The sequence below is a fragment of the Syzygium oleosum genome, unplaced genomic scaffold (genome assembly GCF_021117445.2).
Source record: "Syzygium oleosum isolate NSW1041296 unplaced genomic scaffold, Sole_v2.1 Sole_v2.04, whole genome shotgun sequence".
In the NCBI taxonomy this organism is placed as follows: domain Eukaryota; kingdom Viridiplantae; phylum Streptophyta; class Magnoliopsida; order Myrtales; family Myrtaceae; genus Syzygium; species Syzygium oleosum.
Genome location: NW_026607488.1, coordinates 6,612,108 through 6,631,875, shown reverse-complemented (window position 1 = coordinate 6,631,875; position 19,768 = coordinate 6,612,108). Strand labels below are relative to the sequence as shown.

Sequence of the window (19,768 nt, the reverse complement as noted above, 5' to 3'; positions counted from 1 at the left end):
ATATAAGCATTCCTATTTAGGGTTTTCCTATATAGATGTGTTTTCCAATTATGGTGTTTGGGCATCCCTTTTGCTAGGATGTGATTTCTCTATCCATGTGATATGCCATATTGTGCATAAGTTTCCATCATTATTGATAATGATGATATTTTCTCACCCTTATTTTGATTGACAAAAAGGCTCTAGTTAACTCATGTCTACGAAGCATTGGTTAAGTATACTCTAAAAAGAGGGTTTCAATTTTCAAAATATGGGGAATGCTACTAATAGTCCATAAACTTTGGCTCAAGGTGTGATGTTATCCTTAGACTTTTAATTCGTTTAATTAGGTCCTTAAATTATTTATAAATGGTCAATGCAGTCTCTAAACTTTCAATTTGTTCATTCTAGTAACGATGTCAAATCGGTCCTTCAGTACTATTCATAAGTTTTCATAAATACACTATTGCCCATACTTTAAAATATCATTTCAATTTTTTTTTATCTTTTTCATAAATTAATAAAAAGATCTTTTTATTGCTTATATACATTTTTGGCTTTTATAAATATTAAAATAGTAGCAATTAAGTAAGTTTTTGCTTGTGATTTCTATAATAGTAAAAGCAGAACCTTATTTAGAGTTGTATTAGGTTGATATCCTTGCTATTTTACGTTAAGTGTTTATATAAGGAAATCTAGAAACGATAGTGGTTTATCTATAGATATACGTACTTATGTTGATCTAAATAATGTTCCGTACTTTTTAAAGAACCTGGAACACTAAACATATTAAAATTTTTATCAATCTAGAAATTTAGGAGCAGATTTAGATTATCGAAAATTTTATCAATTAAAGAATAAGGAACAAGATTTATAATAATATAAGTATGAGTATCTATAGATAGGGTAATATCGTTTCTAAATATCCTTATTAAAACCCTTAGGACAGTGTGTCCAACTGGTATGGCTCAGTGGATGTAACTTGTGTGTTCTGTAGTTCTCATCTGGAAAGGGCAGACAATTTATTCGTGGATTGCATAGTTGCAAAGGAGGTTTGGATTTGATTTTACAGCTAATGTTGACGGAATACAACTACTCAAAGCGGGTCTATGGAGTTGCAGTGGGTATTTTATCTTATGAGAGGCAAAGCTGTTCCAATTTGCCCTTCAAGATTGCTTGGTGCGCTGCAATCTCTCATATTTGGATTGGAGGCGTTGTTTGATTTAGACTGTTGGTTCCTCAGTGGATAGCAATACCATTTTCTCTTGATTCATACGGATGTGTTGCATAAAATGCATGATGTTTGTCGATAGGCATCTGACCGGGTCACGGCATTATGAAATTTGCAGGAATAGGAGAATATATTGGCGTAGTTAGATTTGAGACAGTGTAGGAATACATCTGTTTATAACTGTTTCTATGAACCCTCTCAGCAGATCTCTCTTTCTCGGGTTACAACAAACTAATAAACTTGCACGTAGTCATCATATATTCGCTGCCAAGACCGTGCTCAACATCGGATTGCCCGACACAGACATTGAAGAAGTTGGTGCTTCACCATGTGTCAAGAAGAGTCCCATTGAGTTGCATGCACCTCAACATCCTGCAATGTAAACTTCAGGTATGTTTACCCCTTCATCACATGCACATTTACGGCTTCACACCTTATTTGTCTTTTTATCTATTTGTTGTTATTTTATATTGAAGTTGCTGTTGACGTTACCTACGCAAGAATCAGAAAGTACCTCGATGGTTCTTCCCCAATTTTCAAAGATGTTCTAATGGGATCGGTTTAACTTACCTCTTCTAGTGCCGTATCAAGCCTTCTAGTCTTCATCTCATGACTTCCTGCCGGGGCCTCCAAAAAATTTTCAGCAAAGTGCAGATTATCATTATAATTTTAGTATTTTGCTGAAGGCAATACAAGTGATTTCAAAAAGTGAGGGGATAGGTTTCTTGTATCCGATCGAATCGGCCAAACAAATTAGTTAAATTGGTTAGAAATCCATGACCGACACTGGGATCATACTCATAAACTCAACCAGTCATATATGGTTTCAAAACATTGAAGGGTTTGAGCGATCACCTGAGTTAGCAGCATGAGACAGACAAACTGTAGCCCTGGACTCTGAAGCACGGGTTACGGTGAAAGGAGTAGAAGGCCCTCCAACAGAAGATGAAATTGGCATCTGAACATCTTGTGAAGACTACATTTGATATCATGAATTCATCCAGACAGGTCATTAACCACAGAAGGACCAATTATGTCCTTAGAAAATTTAGATAAAAAATAAGCTTCCAAGGGAGAAGGAACTTACCGCCAAAGCATCATCTGCTGGTGGGACAACCAGACGATTAGGAGCTTCGCAACGGTGGTTTGCCAAAAGCGTATGAATCACAGGATTTGGTAATAGATAGGCACGATGGGAATGCTGCCAATTCAAGCTGTAAGTTTCAAGGTAAAATCATTGTTAGGTCCACATTTGCCAAGACAGAAACTCGATTAAGATAAGCCGGACGAGAATGGTTACATTTAATGGTTTCCATTCCACTTTGACGTGGCTTGTAAAAATTAAAATGGAAAAGTATTTCCTGTGTGATCATACCTAACTACGAAACTAGTTAAGGAAACTACCTCTGGTTTATAATGTGCCCCATCCTATGTGGCTCAAATCCAGGCAAAATAAGCCTTCCGCGCAAAGCGGGATTTAGCGCATTATCTTTTTTTATGTTAGAGATATTTAGATATCCAACACTGCACAGCCATGCATGGAGGGTGCATATGGTGGCCGTTGATGACGAGATTTCAATATATTGATTGTCTGACGGCGGCGAATGTGGTGATGGTGTTGGCTTCTTGAAAAGTCGAGAATCGGAGGCATTGGAGCCTAACAGCATGAGTCCTTTGCGACCGACTTTGCTATTGCTATTGGGATGGTAACTTAACAACGTAGATGATAAGGCTAGCAACTTTGTTGAATGAAAGTTACTGTGTAAAGACGCGTCTTCAGTTGAAAAATATCCTGTGAAAAAAAAAAAGCGTGGCTCTGATGCCAAGTTGAAAACAAAGTGGAAAAGTAGAATTGTAAAATTTTCTGTATATTTCGATATGTAGAATAGAGTCTACGGAGAGCTTATTTATAGGTTTTATTAGATGACTATGTAAGGTAATAAGATAAACACAATATCAACTATAGTCAATCAAGGATATGCACTATCACAGGAGTGATATGCAGAATCCTAAGAGATATGCAGAATCAAGTAAATATCGTAATATCACTAGGGCTTTATTTCCCACCTCACTGCGCTTCTCGCATTTTGTGTATCTCCATACATGGCAAGTTTGTTGTTCCTCCCGTAGAAATCCATATGAATCCCATAACAAATGCTAAGTTAAGCAAATATATGATCATGTGGAGAAGCAATCACTTCAACAAGTTAATAGCGAATATTATCCAATGTTGTAGGTTCAGTCATTTCCTCAAATAAGACTTTATTTGCCTTGAAAACTTTTACATTGCTCCTGAGTATATCCAATGCCTTTGGGACATCGTTGCTGCCAAAATTAATAGACCAATTCATCGGAAAGTCAAGATTTAAAGATTTAGATGCAAACCGGATACGGAGAAGACACGAATAGGTGATGGATCTATGCACGGTAATTGTTCGATTTCTTATACAACAATATTACCTATCCAACGCTTCAAGATACTTTTGTTTTCTCAGTTTGAATATATCTTCGTTGAAAATCTGTTAACGTCGAGCTGTGTGAAACCGAAAAGATACTTTTTGGCCTCATTCCACTTTTCCTCAAAATAACTACAGTCAAAATATACGCCGTATGCAAGCGCAAGCCCACTAGAGAGAAAAGAATAATCTTGTTCATAAGAAACAAGAAGTCTGCTTATATTAACTTTGATTCAAGAGACGAGCGCTATCACAAACTTACTCATGTGTAGCTTCTTTGTAGTTGTGAAATTTTGTGGGACTACTGCAAAGCTTTTAGATGAAGGCGTGATTTAACATTTAATTATTCTAACACTCCCCCTCACGTTTAATCTGGTCTATTTCCTAGTACTAAGCATGGAAATATGTAACCGGGCGGGAAAATTATTAATAAAGTCCTAAACCCGAGTCCTAAACATTTTTTTTGTGTCAATTATGTCATAAACCTTTTGTATTTGTGCCAATTTCAGTACATCCGGCTAATTTTGGCCGATTGGCGTTGATGTGGACCATTTTTTATTATATTTTAATTTTTATTCGATTTTTAAATTATTTTTTCTCTTCTTTCTCTTTTTTTTTTTTCTTCCTTCTTCCTTTGGCTCATCATCGGACCGAGGCGACAGGCTAGAGGAAAGGGCCGCCGAGGTTGACCTCATCGGCCACTGGTGAGGCTAACCTTCTAGGCCCCTGGTGAGGCGAGCCTCGTCGTCGCTAAGCTGGGCTCGCCTCGCTAGGGGCAGGTGAGGTGGCGACTGGGCAGAGGAAGAAGGAATAAAAAAAAAAAAAGAGAAAGAAAGAAAAGAAAAGGAAAAAATAATTTAAAAAATTCGAAAAGATTAAAATATTATTAAAAATTGTCTACGTTAGTGTCGATTGGCCAAAATTGGCCGCATAGACTGAAATTAGCACAAATGCAAAATGTTTAAGATTGAATTGGCACAATTGCATTAGGTTTATAACTTTTTTTGGTAATTTTCCCTTATTTTGGAGGGAATCAGGGCCAGGAAATATTTGAACTTAGGACCTCTTGCTTTGATACTATGTGAGATTTTGTGGGATCACCGCCAACTGTTTCAAAAGCTTAAACTTTTATATGAAGGCGTTGTTTAATATTTAATTTTTCTAATAGTAGCTGTGCTCTTTCAAGAACTGTAAGATAATCAAGATCAGGTGGGCACCGAGATGAGGCATTCTAGGCATATCGGGCAATACCATTTGGACAACGTCCTATCTCCGAAAATTTCAAACAACACAAATAAGCTTTTTTTCGTCGACGAGAACAAATTCTTGTGTAGTGTAGGCTCCGCATCGAAACTAGGCGGAGGAAAATATACTAGAGTGAGATGATTTCTTTATTTTCCATTTTTTTAGAAACAAAAATGGTAGATCAATCACATAAAAGTGACTATCTCGTACTTCATCTCTACTACTTGTATAGTTCCAATTAGAAGCAAGTTGTAAAACGTAAACATCCATGCATTATTAGATTTTGGTGAATAGAATTACTCTTCTGATTTCTCGGCAAAGTAACTCTTTGGATCAAACATAGAAGAAACTAAGAAGCGAAAATCATCAACATGTATTTTAATGTCCATCCCGAGTTAAAACATGCAAATCCTCTTTCTCAAAGTTGATCAAAGTCAACGTGATATGCATTACACTTGATGATCGGAACTACAAATGATCTCCAAAGAAGCTAAGAAGCCCCATCAACATCATAGTGAAAGGATCTATGAAGAGCTCATGACAGAGAAAAAGATCAACCAACCAATATCTCTTAGACATTGTAGAGAAAGAAAAGTCCCATTTTTTTTTGACAAGAATGCCCAGCATAAACCATCAGAAGTTGGCCTTTTTCCTCCAAAAGTAAGATTTTCATGGGTTGATCAGTCAAATCAAAGAAGAAAATGAAAAACAAAAACATGGGAACTGGGTAAGATGGCAAATTCAGACAAGGAAACAAAGAAAAAGCTAACTTGAAACAAGAATGGGAGTGATCAAATGCCAGTGTCGATGAAACTTTTTCTAGAAGAAAGAGATCTCTTTGTAGCTCTCTCACAAAAATTATTCAATATTGTCACTCTATTAATTTAAGTTTAGGGACAATATTGAACATTTTCATATAGTCCAAGGACTAGATTAAACATGTATCAAAAGTTCATGGATCACATTGAACAAATTCAAATTTCAGGGGTGATATTGCACATCAGGCTAGTTTAGGGACCAGATTGAACAAATTAAAAACTTCAAGGACCACATTGCACATTGAGTTGGGCAAAAGTTCAGGGACAATATGTGTCATTTTCTCCATTATAAATGCTGATAAACAAAGAGCCTAAATTATTTGATTCCTTGCTTTTCGGTTGAACCCTCTGAGTAAGTCATCGCTTGTTCAATTGATCATAAAGCTCTTCAGCTGAATCATCAGCCCCAGGTTTGATCAAGCATGCAGCTCTTTGCTTCTTGCTCGATGGAAGGCGACGACCCCATTCACCAGCTGATTCTGCAGGATCGATGGCGCAGACTCCTCCATGCATCAGTCCAATGGCAAAGTGTGTTGGATTATGCAAAAGCCGATGTCGATACCAACTGGGTATGCATCGAAACTGCTTAACTTGAACAAAATCTTCGTACCGTTATTCTCTTTCGATTTAAGCGGCTATTTATTATATGCTCGTACGGCGATCGAGATCGCTTTTGAAAATTTATTTCCTAACGGTCAATGGGAAAATTTCCGCGTAAAGGAAATTTAATCTCCGGAAAAGTGTTCCACTTGATTTTGAGTAACTAGTTACACGGGCCGTGCATTAGGTGCTTTGATGGTCCCATATCGGCGACTTGTAATGACTATTCCTTGTAAATCTTGTTTTACGGGCCTCAAAATCTCTAGTCCTTTCGAAACCGCCGAACGGAGATCTACAGGTGATTTTCTTTGGATGTTGTCGAGTCTTAGAACAATCAAAAAGATCTCAAAATTTGTTTTTACATCATTGTAAATATTTGCGAAAATTAAGATCGCTTTCGGAGGTTTTTTTTTTTACGGCATTCTATTATGGTAATCATACCTAATCTGGCCTGATCGAGCATGAATGTGCATCCTATTGTGGGTTTCTTGGAATGGTAATGTGTCAATGCATAATCCAAAGGACAGGTTTTTATTACCAAATAAGCACCATGAGAACATCCTCCATTTATTTAGATGCCATATGCTTGAGATTGCATATTCATTTCATTGAGAAAAGAATGGCCTACACACAATACAAGACACACCTTTGTTCCCATTTTTGGATATCTAGGCATGAATCTCTTCTTCTTACTAGATTTGGGTTTTCTAACAACTCATGTTGATTTTTGCCTTCCATATACAGACATTCCTATTTAGGGTTTTCCTATGTAGATTATTATTCCTATTACGGTGCTTGGGCATATCCTTTTGGATGGACCTGAATTCTCCATACAAGTCAGATGCCAATATTGTGGATAAGTTTCCATCATCGACAAATATTTTCTCACCCTTATTTGGACCGACGAAGAGCGTCTAGTTAACTTGTGCCTATGAAGCGTCCATGTCCTTCACCTTATCAACGATGTAAAACGGTCCTTCGGTAATATTCACGAGTTTTCATAAGTACCCTGTTGCCCAGCTTTTAGAATGTCTATTTTTTTTTTTCACTTCCATAGTTAGAATATGGTTAGGGCCTTCAAAGCTCCTAAGCCTAGCCTTACTTCACTACGTAGAAAAGGGTTCGTGTCTTGTTTAAATTAGTATTCTCTTGAGATTTCTTAGCTCAATTTTGCATCTCTGCTCCTAACATATGGAGAAGATTGCAACGGTAAATTCAGATCGGTTGATCACGAAACATCTCATCGACATTCTCATTCTAACTTTCGCCTTTTTTTCTTGGGAAACACCCGATCAACAGCTACAGTAATCAATCTCCCTTTCACAGGTTCTACGGATCGATGCCCGAAAAAAAAAAAAAGGGTCCTCTAGGACTTGCAGGATCGATTTATGTTTCACTTCTACGATAGTACAATATGCAAAAGATGACCTCCCCTTTTCTTCACCATTATGATTAGGGAAAAGAACGACGGTCCAATGCATAGGACACATCTATTTCATTTCTTTGCAATTATTTTTATTAGTAATAGACATTTTGTTTATTATATCAAGCCTCACTCGCTCGCTCGCGATCACTAGCGGGTGGTGACTGGGTGAGTCAACTCGGGCCTCGGGGGCAATTCCCCCTTTTGCCCTCGAGGTTTGCCGTAATCCCCACCGTGTCCTGAGCAAAACCACCCCCCCCACCGCTTCGCAAAAACCCTAATCCCGTCCAGTCCCTTCTCAAATCCAATCCACGGCTCCCCCCTCTCTCTCTCTCTCTAGCTTTCTCTCTCTAGCTGCTGCTGCTGCTGCTGCTGCGGTGCTTGTTGCCCTAGGAAATGGCCGCCGCGTGCTCCGCCGCCGCCGCCGCCGCCGCCGCGAGCGGCTTCCTCAGCGCATTCTTGGAAGCCCTGGTGGCCGAGGCCGCCGTGTCCGCGGTCAACGGCCTCGCCTGCTCGCTCCTGATGGTACGAAATCTTGGCTCGGGTCCTCGTTCCTCTTTGCAGCTTTATTTCGGTGCTATTTCGATGCGCTGTGCTCTGTGCTCTGAGTGAAGTTTTCTGCTTAAGGGTGCTCAGTTTTTTTTTTTTGGTTTTTTTTTTTGCTGCTTGTGGGCGAATTCGATTTCCGACATAGGGTGGTTCGGATTGTGTTTGGAGTTTGGTTCGGGATTTGTCGGTTTTCGCGGCTTGTCGTTGCCCATTTGCTCTTGCTTGAGCTCTAGCTCTAGCTGTGACTCTGGGTGATTCGGCGCTTACTCGGGCCTCTGTTAGCATGAATTTAGGGCCCGCAGATAATTTCAGGGGATGGACGTGGTCACCATGGTGTTTCGGTGCTTATTGTCAGTGAAAAGCGAGGAACTTTTTGTCTGAAAAAGGTAAAAAAGAAAGCAAGGATTTCAATTCAAAGCGGCAAAAGTTAGCCCACGAGTTTTGCGAATTGAAGGAAAGGCTAGTTAATCCTCGAGATTGTTAGAATTTTGCATTTGATAGGAGGACTTGGAAGTTCATTGGCAGGGGGAAGCTGAGTGGATGGTCTGCACCTTGAGACAATATTTGATGTGTTCGCTTCTCACAGCTACTAGTCTCGAGAGAACTGGAAAGTAAATAGATTTGTTGGTTGAAGGCATTGTGATCTTATTAAAAAAAAAAAAAAATCCTGTGCAAACGGAGTTGATATGTCAGTCTACTTTCTTCATTTTTTGCTGGCAAAACATCTCGTGGTGATTTCAATATATATGCTGCTGAAATCCTGTGCGGCAGAGCCTGTTATTTTCAGTCCTCCTCGCCTGCCATATCAGTTTGAGACCATAACCTATGATAATAATTTGTATGCCGGAAGGAAGCGAAGTCAGTGGAAAAACTTCAAATGGCATTCTCAGTGTCCAATGTCACAATGTTTTCTCTCATGATTTTTTGGTCGACATAAGTTTCATTTATTTTATTGTAAGTAATTGGCTTTTGCTTTGATCCACTGCCTTTGTGTAGAATCTATAGATAAGCGCCATTTATCTTCCAGCATTTGTCATCTATGTTGTGATAATTAACAATTTTTGAAAATTCAAAATTTATTTTGGTTGATGTGACATGTTGGAGAATTAAAAGAACAGTGTGTGTGCATGGATTCAATCAAGGTCCAGCCGTTGAAAGGAAATTGCTTTGTTTATTTGTTTTTTCTATGCCAGTGAATTCATTTCACAAACATTATGCTTGTTATTGGGTTATTATTTCCTGAACATCCTCAACTTAGAAATATGGAAGAAGTCTTGCTTCAAATAATACCACTGTTTTTGGCCATAAATACCATTTGCAAAATCTTTGTTATGCACTCTATCTTGTGCTTGTATCTTATAGTTGTATGCTGGATAAGTGGCATACAAAGGCGCCGTTGTTGCTCTTTGCGAATTGCTTAAGCAAATTGTTCTTTTTCTGAGAACATTCAAATTTGTTAAGATAGATTATAGAGTTTAGTTACTTGATGTTGTTTGCATCTACATTTCTCTCTGAAATATCATCTGGAATTAGCTTCCAACATTTTCCCTTATACACTTACATTTATGTCCTAGAATTTTTTTAGGTTAGGGTTCTCTTACATTGTCGGCAAAATAATTTTTTCTCCAGCATTCATGAAGCTATCAAAGGCATTCCCTTCGTGGCACTGTGATGTTGGCGCAATTCTTAAATGCTGACTTTCTGTAAAGATGCTTATGATTTGGTGCTGGTATATAATTTTTCTTAGTGAACATTGTGCTTTTCTGTTGATTCCTTTTGCTTATGTCTTGCCCAGGTGAAACCTTTGATTGGTGCAGTCAGCATCCTTCCAAAAGAGCTGGACACATCTCAAAGGTTAGTAGTGAAGTAACTTCCCTGTCTCATTTCTTTCTGGATTACCTACCAAAAGCAACATCACGTTAACGCTTTTTCTTCAGCTTCCCCATTTCTGAGTTGCATGCTGTGAAGAAACCTGGTCCCGAGAACACAGATGGCAGCGAAACTGAGGATGATGAAGATGAGGATGATGATGAGGGTGATGACCAGGATGACGATGGAGGCGAGGAAGAGGATGGCTCAGGTGAAGAGGGTGAGGAGGAAGGGGATCCAGAGGATGAGCCTGAGGCCAATGGAGAAGGGGGAAGTGGAGATGAAGATGATGATGATGAGGATGACGACGATGACGATGGGGAAGAGGAGGAAGACGATGGCGATGAGGACAATGAAGATGAAGATGATGAGGAAGAGTTACCTCAACCTCCTGCAAAGAAGAGGAAATGAGATTGTATCATGCTTCTAATGGCTTGTGTTTAATGTGGTGTTCGCTTCGTTGGAGGGTAGGTTTTTGCTAGTATTAGGCTAGAATTGGGGGATTTGGGTTTGTATGTTTGCTTCTTTGCATTAGAAAAGATGCTTAGCATTTTGTCGTGACCCTAGTTCAATAATTCTAGTAATCGCTGTATTACCATCGTGATCATTCTTCTTCTCTCTTTTACCCTACCATCTCTAGTTTCTTGGATTGCTCCTATACATATTAATTTTATTTCTCCAGATTAAAAGATGAGCTGCAAATTGGTTTTGAATTCTTTGGCTTTACGTGGACGGATTAGTTATGTGGACGAGTTCGTCACTTTTCTTCCTGGTCAAATCCTAGAGAGAGCGTGCGTGCTAGTGGGCCTTCGGCAATATAAGCTATTGTGCTGAAACGTGATATGGACTCTGAGAGTATTGGAAGATATCAAGAGTGCGCTTGGGCAGTTCATATGTATGTGAATGTTTTCTCAAAAGAAGTTACCTGGAATGCTGACTTGAGGACTTGTTGAGGCATTTCTTTTCCTGAAGTTTAGGGGAAGGGTATGTCTACGGTGCCTAGAGAGACTGTCAATAAAAGGAACATGGTAGCGATTTTCGGCAATTCAATTCGAGTTTGTGATGAGAATAGTTTAAGAAGCATTACACCTCGATAGCCTTGGCTCAAAGGTCGACCCAAATCCAGAGAGAGAGAGAGAGAGAGAGAGAGAGAGAGAATTTATTCATGGGTATCTATGGCACTTGGATATGAAGGGGGAAACATGGAGACTTTCTTCTCCCTTTGTCTGGCGTCAACTGTTTTCAGCAACCGGTCGAGACCGACTCGGCTGGCCACAAAAGGAACGGAGGATCCCAAGCATAAGAGAAGCTGACCGAGCCCTTTGGTGCAAAGGCTTTTCCACTTTTGAGCAAGGCATCTATCCCCCAGCTTTGCGAACGTTGAGGGATCGATCACCTCGGCGCTCTCAAACCCGGCGCACTTGCGCTTGATGCCGATCTGGGCACATGCGCAGTTGTTGATCGCGGTCACCCTCCGCTCCGGCTTGCCCTGTCTGATCCTCCTGGTCCGGACGTTCCCGACCGTGAATGTTTCCAAAGAGCATGCGCACAGCCCTGAAATCGAACAAAAAAACTCGACGTGAATCCACATATTGCAATTGAAGAGCGGACATGAATGTCCAGATCATTAGAGCCGGAAGGCAATCTCTACACCTTCGGTGATGAAACTGAGAGGAAGACTTGCAAGCAAGGATTCGATGCCCGTCATTATATCTTCAACTCTGTTTATGTTTTCCCTTCCCTAGGTTCCTTTATCTGCGAGGACATGGCATGTGAGATTATGGACTATTTATGGTGTTTAATAAAACTGTAATATTTTGGTACGTGTGATATTTCCTTGGGGTGATATTGATTTCCTATTAATTGAGTTTCCTTCATAATTATGGTTGAAGCATTAGTAACTCTCCTAACATGAGAATGAGAACCCAGAAGTATGAGTACTCCCTTCAGAAATGGTCCCAAACTTTTGAAGGACGAAATAAGAAAAAGAATTATGCCATCAATAATTCATTTGCTCTTTGCATGAAATCTAAAATTGGTCATGAACATATTTTCAGACCATTAGGAATGAATTCAGACGACCTGTTCATCCACGTCTTCACATTCGACATCACCAATTTTCTTGGCGGAATTTAATGCATATATCGTTCATTGTTTTGTAACTATACCATGGTCATTGAATTTTCTACGGCCACTGTCTATAGGATCATTACAGCTTTTCTCATTGAAGTTTTTCACGAATATTATCTTAAACATTCTGCAGAGGTTCTTAAATGGCTTCAGAGTACAGAGCTCCAAACCTTGAAGTCATACAATATATTCTTCAGCAAAGAATGGAAGCTTGACACCAAAGGTCCATTAGGACAAAGCAATTGTCCTTATCCAATTGCTAGATTGTACAAATCTTTTGGACGCAGTTTCAGAGAAATTCATGGAGAATATTGACAATCTCAGAGGATCTTCTGTAAAGAGAATCCAATTATTTCGAAGTTTATGAGTATTTATCACGAGGAAATGCCATTGATTTATTCCCACTAATATCATACAACCTGAGATGCCATCAACCAGGCATTAGATGTGTACAAGCGAAATCAAACATAAACAATGGATTTTTCGCAAGACTTGGGGGATTTCGGAAAATCTTCACGTGGCAACCGGACTTTAGCTCTAATGAAAATTCTAATCTTGATTCAAGTCATGAACCCATCAATAAGTGAAAGAATCTTTTGGAGTTCACATGATTACTTTAATAAAGTTAAAGTTAAAAACTTTGTTGTTTTATTGTGTTCGTACCAACTCTTTTCGGTTTCAGTTTAGTAACTCTAAAACATTTCTTGCCAGTTTGTAATATGCTTTATCGGCCTTACTTATAGTGAAAATTCTTTGTATTATCCTTAATCTCAGCTACATAAGGCGAGCTGATGTGTGAATAAGAGGCAAAGTAGGGAATAGAAAATTTCCCAAACTTCTATTATATTCTCTCAAAAGGTTCTGCGAAACCTTTTTTGTTGAGTCCTAGTGACATTTGACGGATAGAATTTTAGTTTCGATCCGATAAGACGAGCTTATTTCAACGAGTGTGCTCTCCACTTCTCATTTTAAGTCAATCCTGTAAATTAGAAAGTTCTTCAAAGTTGGAAGAGTCTTAAGATGGAGATTATTGTTATTCAGAGACCAACATCGAATCTAGTCGTGTGAAAAGGTCAAGAAAGGTCATTGAAAGCTTGGTAAGAAAATAGTCGAGACGAAAGAGAAGTTAACAGTAGAAAGTAAATGCGATACATACAAGTAGCCGCGGAGTCGAAAACTGACATCTTATTTCTGCAACATGTAAATCGAGCCGCACCCTACAAAGTTCAAGAACATCCGATTTGGCCGTCGCTGACGGCAAACGGGAAAGAAGCATCCATCTCATAGGTGAAGCTGACAGACTCGTTCACGTGGATCGGATCCCCATTGTTGACGAGACAAACGTCCCCCTGCTTCGCGAGGACGGACGGGTCAATCTTCTGCGCCGCGGGGTCGAACCCATTGCAGGTCACTGTCAACTCCAGGACGGTGCACAGGCATGGGTTGCTGATGGTCACACTCCACTTCGGCTTCCCGCCCTCACCGATCCCTTCTGCTTTTTGCGTTATCGTGATGTCTTTTGGAGTGCGACTGCACTGACCCTCACTAGCCCCTGAAATGGAACGTGACCCTGAAAAAAAATCAACATGACCTCGGCATTCGCGTCCCTGGAGATCAAAGACCAGGGACAACGTTAGTTACTCTTACCTCTGAAAGCGAGACCCAACACGAAAATGGTGAGCAGAGCAGCGACGCTGACGATTCTTGCCATCGCGCTTTGTCTCGCACACAGAAATGCGAAGCTTGAGGAGGGCTTTAAAAGAAGAGAGGAAGAAGATAAACCAGAAAGTTATCTAGCATTGATTGGGGTTTCCTTCTTTGACCGATCGTGCATGATAGGCGCCACCTTAGCGCATCGCAGATGAGCCGAATTTGGCTCGGATCAAGGCGAAAATCTTGGATGCCCCATGACGTTCCTTTGCTTTCCCTCAGACCAATGACAGTCACTGAGCTTCTCCGGTACCTATGTCTCGAGCTCTATTAGTAAAGTATAACACGCGAAGATGTTTCATGAACCATAAATATCATCGATTCTGTCCGAAAGATAAGGAAAAGAAAGAGCAAGGATGTGATAATATTCTACAATAGGTATCATCGTGAGTTTACATCACATATATTTTCGTTTGAAAAACTTGCATTCTATACTATTATCATCATAGAAGGTAAAGAAATGCTGAATGTCACTACTATTTATTACTATCCCATCATACATCAGAAGAATATGTGTTTATCTAAATTTAGCAAAAGAATATAGGTCTATCGGGAAAATCACCTAATTAGTTCTAAATCTATTGGACGGATGCCAATTAAATCCTAAACTTTTCAATTATGTCAATATGATCTTAAACTTTTGCTTAAAATTCCAATATAATCATTCTAATCGATTTTTGCCAGAAATCGTTGACGTGGTGACTGAGTCATTGCCGGCCGTCTTATGTAGACACATCGCCACATTAGCGATTTCCGAAGAAAAGTGGTCGGAAGGATTACATTGGAATTTGCACAAAAATTTAGGACTAAACTGGCAAAAATAGGATTGACATCTGTATAATAAGTTTATGCTTGATTGGACAATTTCTCCTATGTCTATCTATATAGTTTTGATGTAATTGTATTGGATTTTGTGTGTAAACAACTACGTACTTTACATGACTCAACAATGTATGTAAAAGGAATGGAAAACAGTTACATGAGTACAATACTGTAACAGCCCGAATTTCGATGTAATTCCGGGACCAATAAAATTGACATTATTTCGCATTTCATTTTAGTAAGTCTCGCCCAGAGCTGATCACTCTCGGGATATTAACTAATGGGATATGGCTAACTGGGAAAACGGTACGTGGACCAGGGATCGATCGTGAATCGGATACCGATCTCGAGAAATGATGAGGGAATATTTTGTGCCGACATGGGTCGATCTTAGGAAAAGTGATGGATTTGGTTTGGCCGAGGCCAGCGATGTACAATCGGATTGCAGGTGACTCTGCACGACCGAAAGTGCACGTGGTCAACCAGTCCTGAACTTGAACCGAACGATCTCGACCTCTGGGACTAGTGATAATTTCTCATTCTCTCGATAATTGGGACCGTCATGACTCGGATAACCCTAGGTCGATACGCGTAACCTCTAATCAGCTGCCCGTTAGTGAGAGACCCTGAAATTAGAAATTTAGCGAGTTTTGGTCACGAAATTAGACCCGGACTTCGGTGTCGATTTTCGAGGCCGAGTACGACTAATTTTGCAGGACTGACGTCATTTTGGGGTGGCCACGGACATTTAGAGTTTTTTCGGTCAAAAACTGGAATTTTGGCTCGGAAGTGAAAAATAATATTATTTTATTCCCAGGACTTTGCAGTTGATTTTCGAGGGCTTAAGAGGCTATTTCCGCCATTCCGACGCCATATTATGTTGGCCACACCCATTTGGGGTTGGTATAGCCAAAAATTGGGATTTCACCCCGGGACCGGAAAAATGACCGTTTTGCCCCTTGCCTATTTTTGGGTTCCGAATTTTGGGATTAACTTGGATTAAGTGAAATTAATTTCAATTGCATTATTGGACCTAATGACCATTTCGCCGCTCAATTATTTGGATAGGATCAATGTCGGCCGTCGGATTAGGGGTATTTTGGTCAAATTCTCCAGATCGGCGACACGTGGCACAATTAGGCCACTATTTTTGACCGGTCTGACCAGCCCACTCTCTCTCCTCACTCCCCATTCGGTCCCCCACCTTCTCTCCCGTCCGACCAGCCTTCCTCCGCCCATCCTCCTCTTGGTCGCCGTCCGTCCGCCGGAGCTGCCGTTCGCCGGAGCCGCTGGTCGCCGGCGCCGCCTTACCTCACCACCGTCACCCTCTCGCCACCATCTTCTCTCTCTCTTCCCCGTTCGGCGCAAGGGAACCGCCGGACCACCGTGAGCCGCCGTCCCCCTTCACCGTTCGCCGCCGGGAAGCCGAGCAAGCCGCCGGAGCGCCACCGTGCCGATCAGCCACCGTCCGCCGTGAACCACCAGCCGAACAACCGTCCTTCACCCTTTCCCCTGTTCTGGCCGTGAGGACGCCGGCCAAGCCGCCGCCGTGAGCTGCCGTCGCGCCGTGTGCCTCGCCGGAACGCCGCCGCCGATTCCGCCGTTCACCGGCAATTGGCCGCCCGTTCCCGTCGTCCTAGTTCAGAATTTAAGTGAGTATAATTTCCTAAACCCGGTCTAGGACAGTGTACATTTTAGACGGACGTGGTTTAGATTATACTGGGGCAATTTGAGGAAAATTGATACTGGTAGTTCGGGATTGAGTTTCGCGGTAAATTTAGTGGATCTTTGGGCTGAATTGAATTGTGGAATATGCATTGGGCCGCACGGTATTAATTGGCCAAGAGAGCGAGTTATTCGTGAAATTGAACATTGTGTGGTGACGAGTGTCCGTGTTGTGTGATGCTCATGTTGTATTATATTGCATTTCATGGCCACGCATTGTATGCCGAGAATGAGGCATGAATTGAGACTGTGCGAGAATGCGTGCCTGACATGAGCATGTGATCACCTAATCGCCCTGATGCGTGTTACGCGGGAGTTCAGATAATAACTGGCTGTGTGTATGTGTGGTCACATTTCGCCCTGACGCGTGTTACGCGGGGTGTGCTGTCCTGAGGCGTTTTACGCGGGACGATGCCCGGTACGTCCAAAAGACGACCAACCTGATGCGTTTTACGCAAGCTCTGGTTCGTAAGGAGTGCGGTGTTGCGCCTGATGCGTTTTGACGCGGGCTAGAGACACTGGGCCGGAAATGCGTTTTACGCGGGCCACGGAGTGTTGTGAATTAAGGAAATAGACCTGATGCGTTTTACGCGGGTCGTAATAAATTGAAATTTAGCATTGAGCCAATGTGCATTGTGAGACTCGACGAATATCTTGCGAAATGAACACTGTTGAGTATGAGCATGCGTATGGCGTACACATGGGTATTGTGTTTATGCACGTGACTTGATTATTATATTGGAATACCTAACCTGCAGGGTCAAGGTGATGAGCGATCTGGGCCCAAGGGCCTAGGTCATTGTTGTGTATTGTGTTATTTATCTGTCGGGAGAATGTATGTTAGCCTAGCCTAGGTTTAGTGAATTTTACTCACTGATATTCGTCTCACGGTTCAATAACCCAACATTTCAGACCCCCAGCCGTACGATGCCGAGGACACCACCTCTTTTTGGGATACCGCATTTTATTCAGCGGTCATCGAGTGTACATCCCTGTGGAGACGGAGCAGCTTATGTGAGATACTACTCAGTTCTATTCGTGAATGTGGGAGAGTCATACTACCATACCCATGAGTACGTGGCGTGGTGCTACAGAGGAGTCGATGGCATGACTAGACCCCCTCTCAGGACTTTTGATGTTCCGGTGGATGTAAACGATGTAATGATTCCGCAGATGGCAAGTGGTGAGATTTCAGACCCTCCAACTCCGCCTGATTGGAGCAGCTAGGGCGAGACCGTGGACGGACCTGCCCCTATGGATGAGGAGCCCGAAGTGCTGTACGCTGATCCCGAACCCTTAGACCATGAGGACGAGGTTGAGCCGGACGCCATGGAGTTAGACCCGGACTAGGACGGGGAAGTTGCTAAACTAGGATCTGATGTAGAAATAGGTGCTGAGGACGAGTTGGGATTGTGCCTTGAGCCAGAATTGGAGCCGGATGCAAAAGATGAGTGGGCTGATGCACAAGATATGGATTTGGAGGAGTCAGAATCTGGTGAGGACGCCTCCGAGGAGTTGTCAGATGATCCTTTAGAATCCTCAGATTCATATTGGGAACCTTAGGTTGTTCTGAGCCACAGCCAGCAGCGAGGGCGGGTGACTTTTTGGACTGTAGCCCTCCTTTTGAGTTTAGTTGACCTCCCTAGCCACTCCCATTTTTGACTTAGTGGCTGCTAACTACGTGTGTTGGTTATTTTATTGTACAGCTGAATATTGTAAAAAGTTTCCCAATAGTAATACAAGGTGTATATATTTTCAGCTATATCGATTGCTGTTTGGCTACCATTGTCTCTTATTTGATTTGTCAGGGTTTGTTTAATTATTGCTTCCGCTTATGCTTGTTCCACGTTTGGGGTGTTGGGTCGGCGACGCTTCCTGGGACGTCGCACACGAATCGACCGCTAAGCGGGATGTTGCGTTTTGTTGGGGTACGGGGCGTGACAAATACCGTGCGCGTAATGATACATATACACTTATTTAACCAAAAATAATGAGTACTTTTTGATGAATCCAGAAAAAACAAAAGAGAAGCAGAAGTTGAACCAGAAATTACATAAGCATGTATTAGGGTTTTACTAAAAGAGATCTCGAGCAAGTATTGCTACACTCATTTTATCGGGATCGACTCAATCGCATATCATAAATTTCTAAAACCCACATTTATTTCCATCGAACTACACGAAATCTAACATAACTGACGCAAAGTGGTTGATTTTGTCCATCCTATCGTCTATTGAACGAGTCCATGCAATTTTCTCCCCCTTTGTCCTGCTATCTCCATTGCTCTGGTTTAGTAGGGTGACGGTCGTGGGTCTAAAAAAGTAGCCACATTTTTCTCTTGGAATTTGCAATAACTGCTCTACATTATCATGTCACTTCTCAGATCACTCGTGCATTGTGCATGGTTTTAAGGCTGTTGGCCCATAAATGATTAGATCGCTTCTTCTTTGGGCTCACCTAATGCTGGGTTATTATCTTTTAAGCAGCATGAGGCTCCAAGTGGGCCAAGTCCTAGATGACCGCACATTGCATGAGACTGTCCCAATCAAAATGCAAAATTGATCCCAAAGCGGAAAACAAGAGAATTCACCAACAAGGATTACATATATACTTCTATTATTCATCCCGTATTTCTTTCAAATAATTAACAATAGAGGTAATCGATTTCAGGATAAGGGTAAGGCCGAAACCTAGAACCGACCCTGCAGGTACTAGTTATGCTATTTTATAATCAAGAACCGAATTGATTGCGCTTATAATCAGCCTAGAGCTGAACCGGCCAGTCCCATGTTTCAGTTTACTTGAGAACTGATTTTATTTTCTGAAAATCAGATTATGTCTTTCATATTTTTTTTTGTAGCCGGTGTTAAGTGTTCCCTTGGTAGCTGAGTGGAAATGCACACTAGCTTCATACAACATCCTAATTTTTATCATGGGAAGTGTCAAATCGGATTTGTGTTCTCACCAACTCTTCTACATCAGAAAAGACCTCCGAAAAGATCATAAAATTATACATTTTACAAGATATTATTCTCTTTAAAGTCACTTTCTCGCCACGAGCTTCAACGCCCACTCTTTTTATCAAGTTCAGAAGGGTGAAACCTCCATTTCAGTTGAGCTAAGAAGAAAAGTTTGAATTTACCCTCGTAAAGATTTGATTACCGGTTGACCCGACTGATTTGGTTGTACTTGGATGGCTCGCCTACGTGTT

The 19,768-nt window shown here is 41.2% G+C and overlaps 2 protein-coding genes across 2 annotated transcripts; one reads left to right on the top strand and one right to left on the bottom strand.

Moving 5' to 3' along the window:
- Window positions 1-7,996: 7,996 nt before the first annotated feature.
- On the top strand, window positions 7,997-10,774 carry LOC115674506 (phosphopantothenoylcysteine decarboxylase subunit VHS3-like). Its single transcript, XM_030596896.2, has 3 exons — window positions 7,997-8,277; window positions 10,097-10,155; window positions 10,239-10,774. Exons 1-3 carry the CDS (start codon window positions 8,149-8,151, stop codon window positions 10,579-10,581), a joined length of 531 nt encoding a protein of 176 aa, XP_030452756.1. The 5' UTR covers window positions 7,997-8,148; the 3' UTR covers window positions 10,582-10,774.
- A 2,752-nt stretch (window positions 10,775-13,526) lies between these two features.
- Window positions 13,527-14,011, bottom strand: LOC115674449 (TPD1 protein homolog 1B-like). Its single transcript, XM_030596842.1, has 2 exons — window positions 13,948-14,011; window positions 13,527-13,852 (listed from the first exon to the last, which is right to left on the bottom strand). Exons 1-2 carry the CDS (start codon window positions 14,009-14,011, stop codon window positions 13,527-13,529), a joined length of 390 nt encoding a protein of 129 aa, XP_030452702.1.
- Between the last annotated feature and the right edge of the window lie 5,757 nt (window positions 14,012-19,768).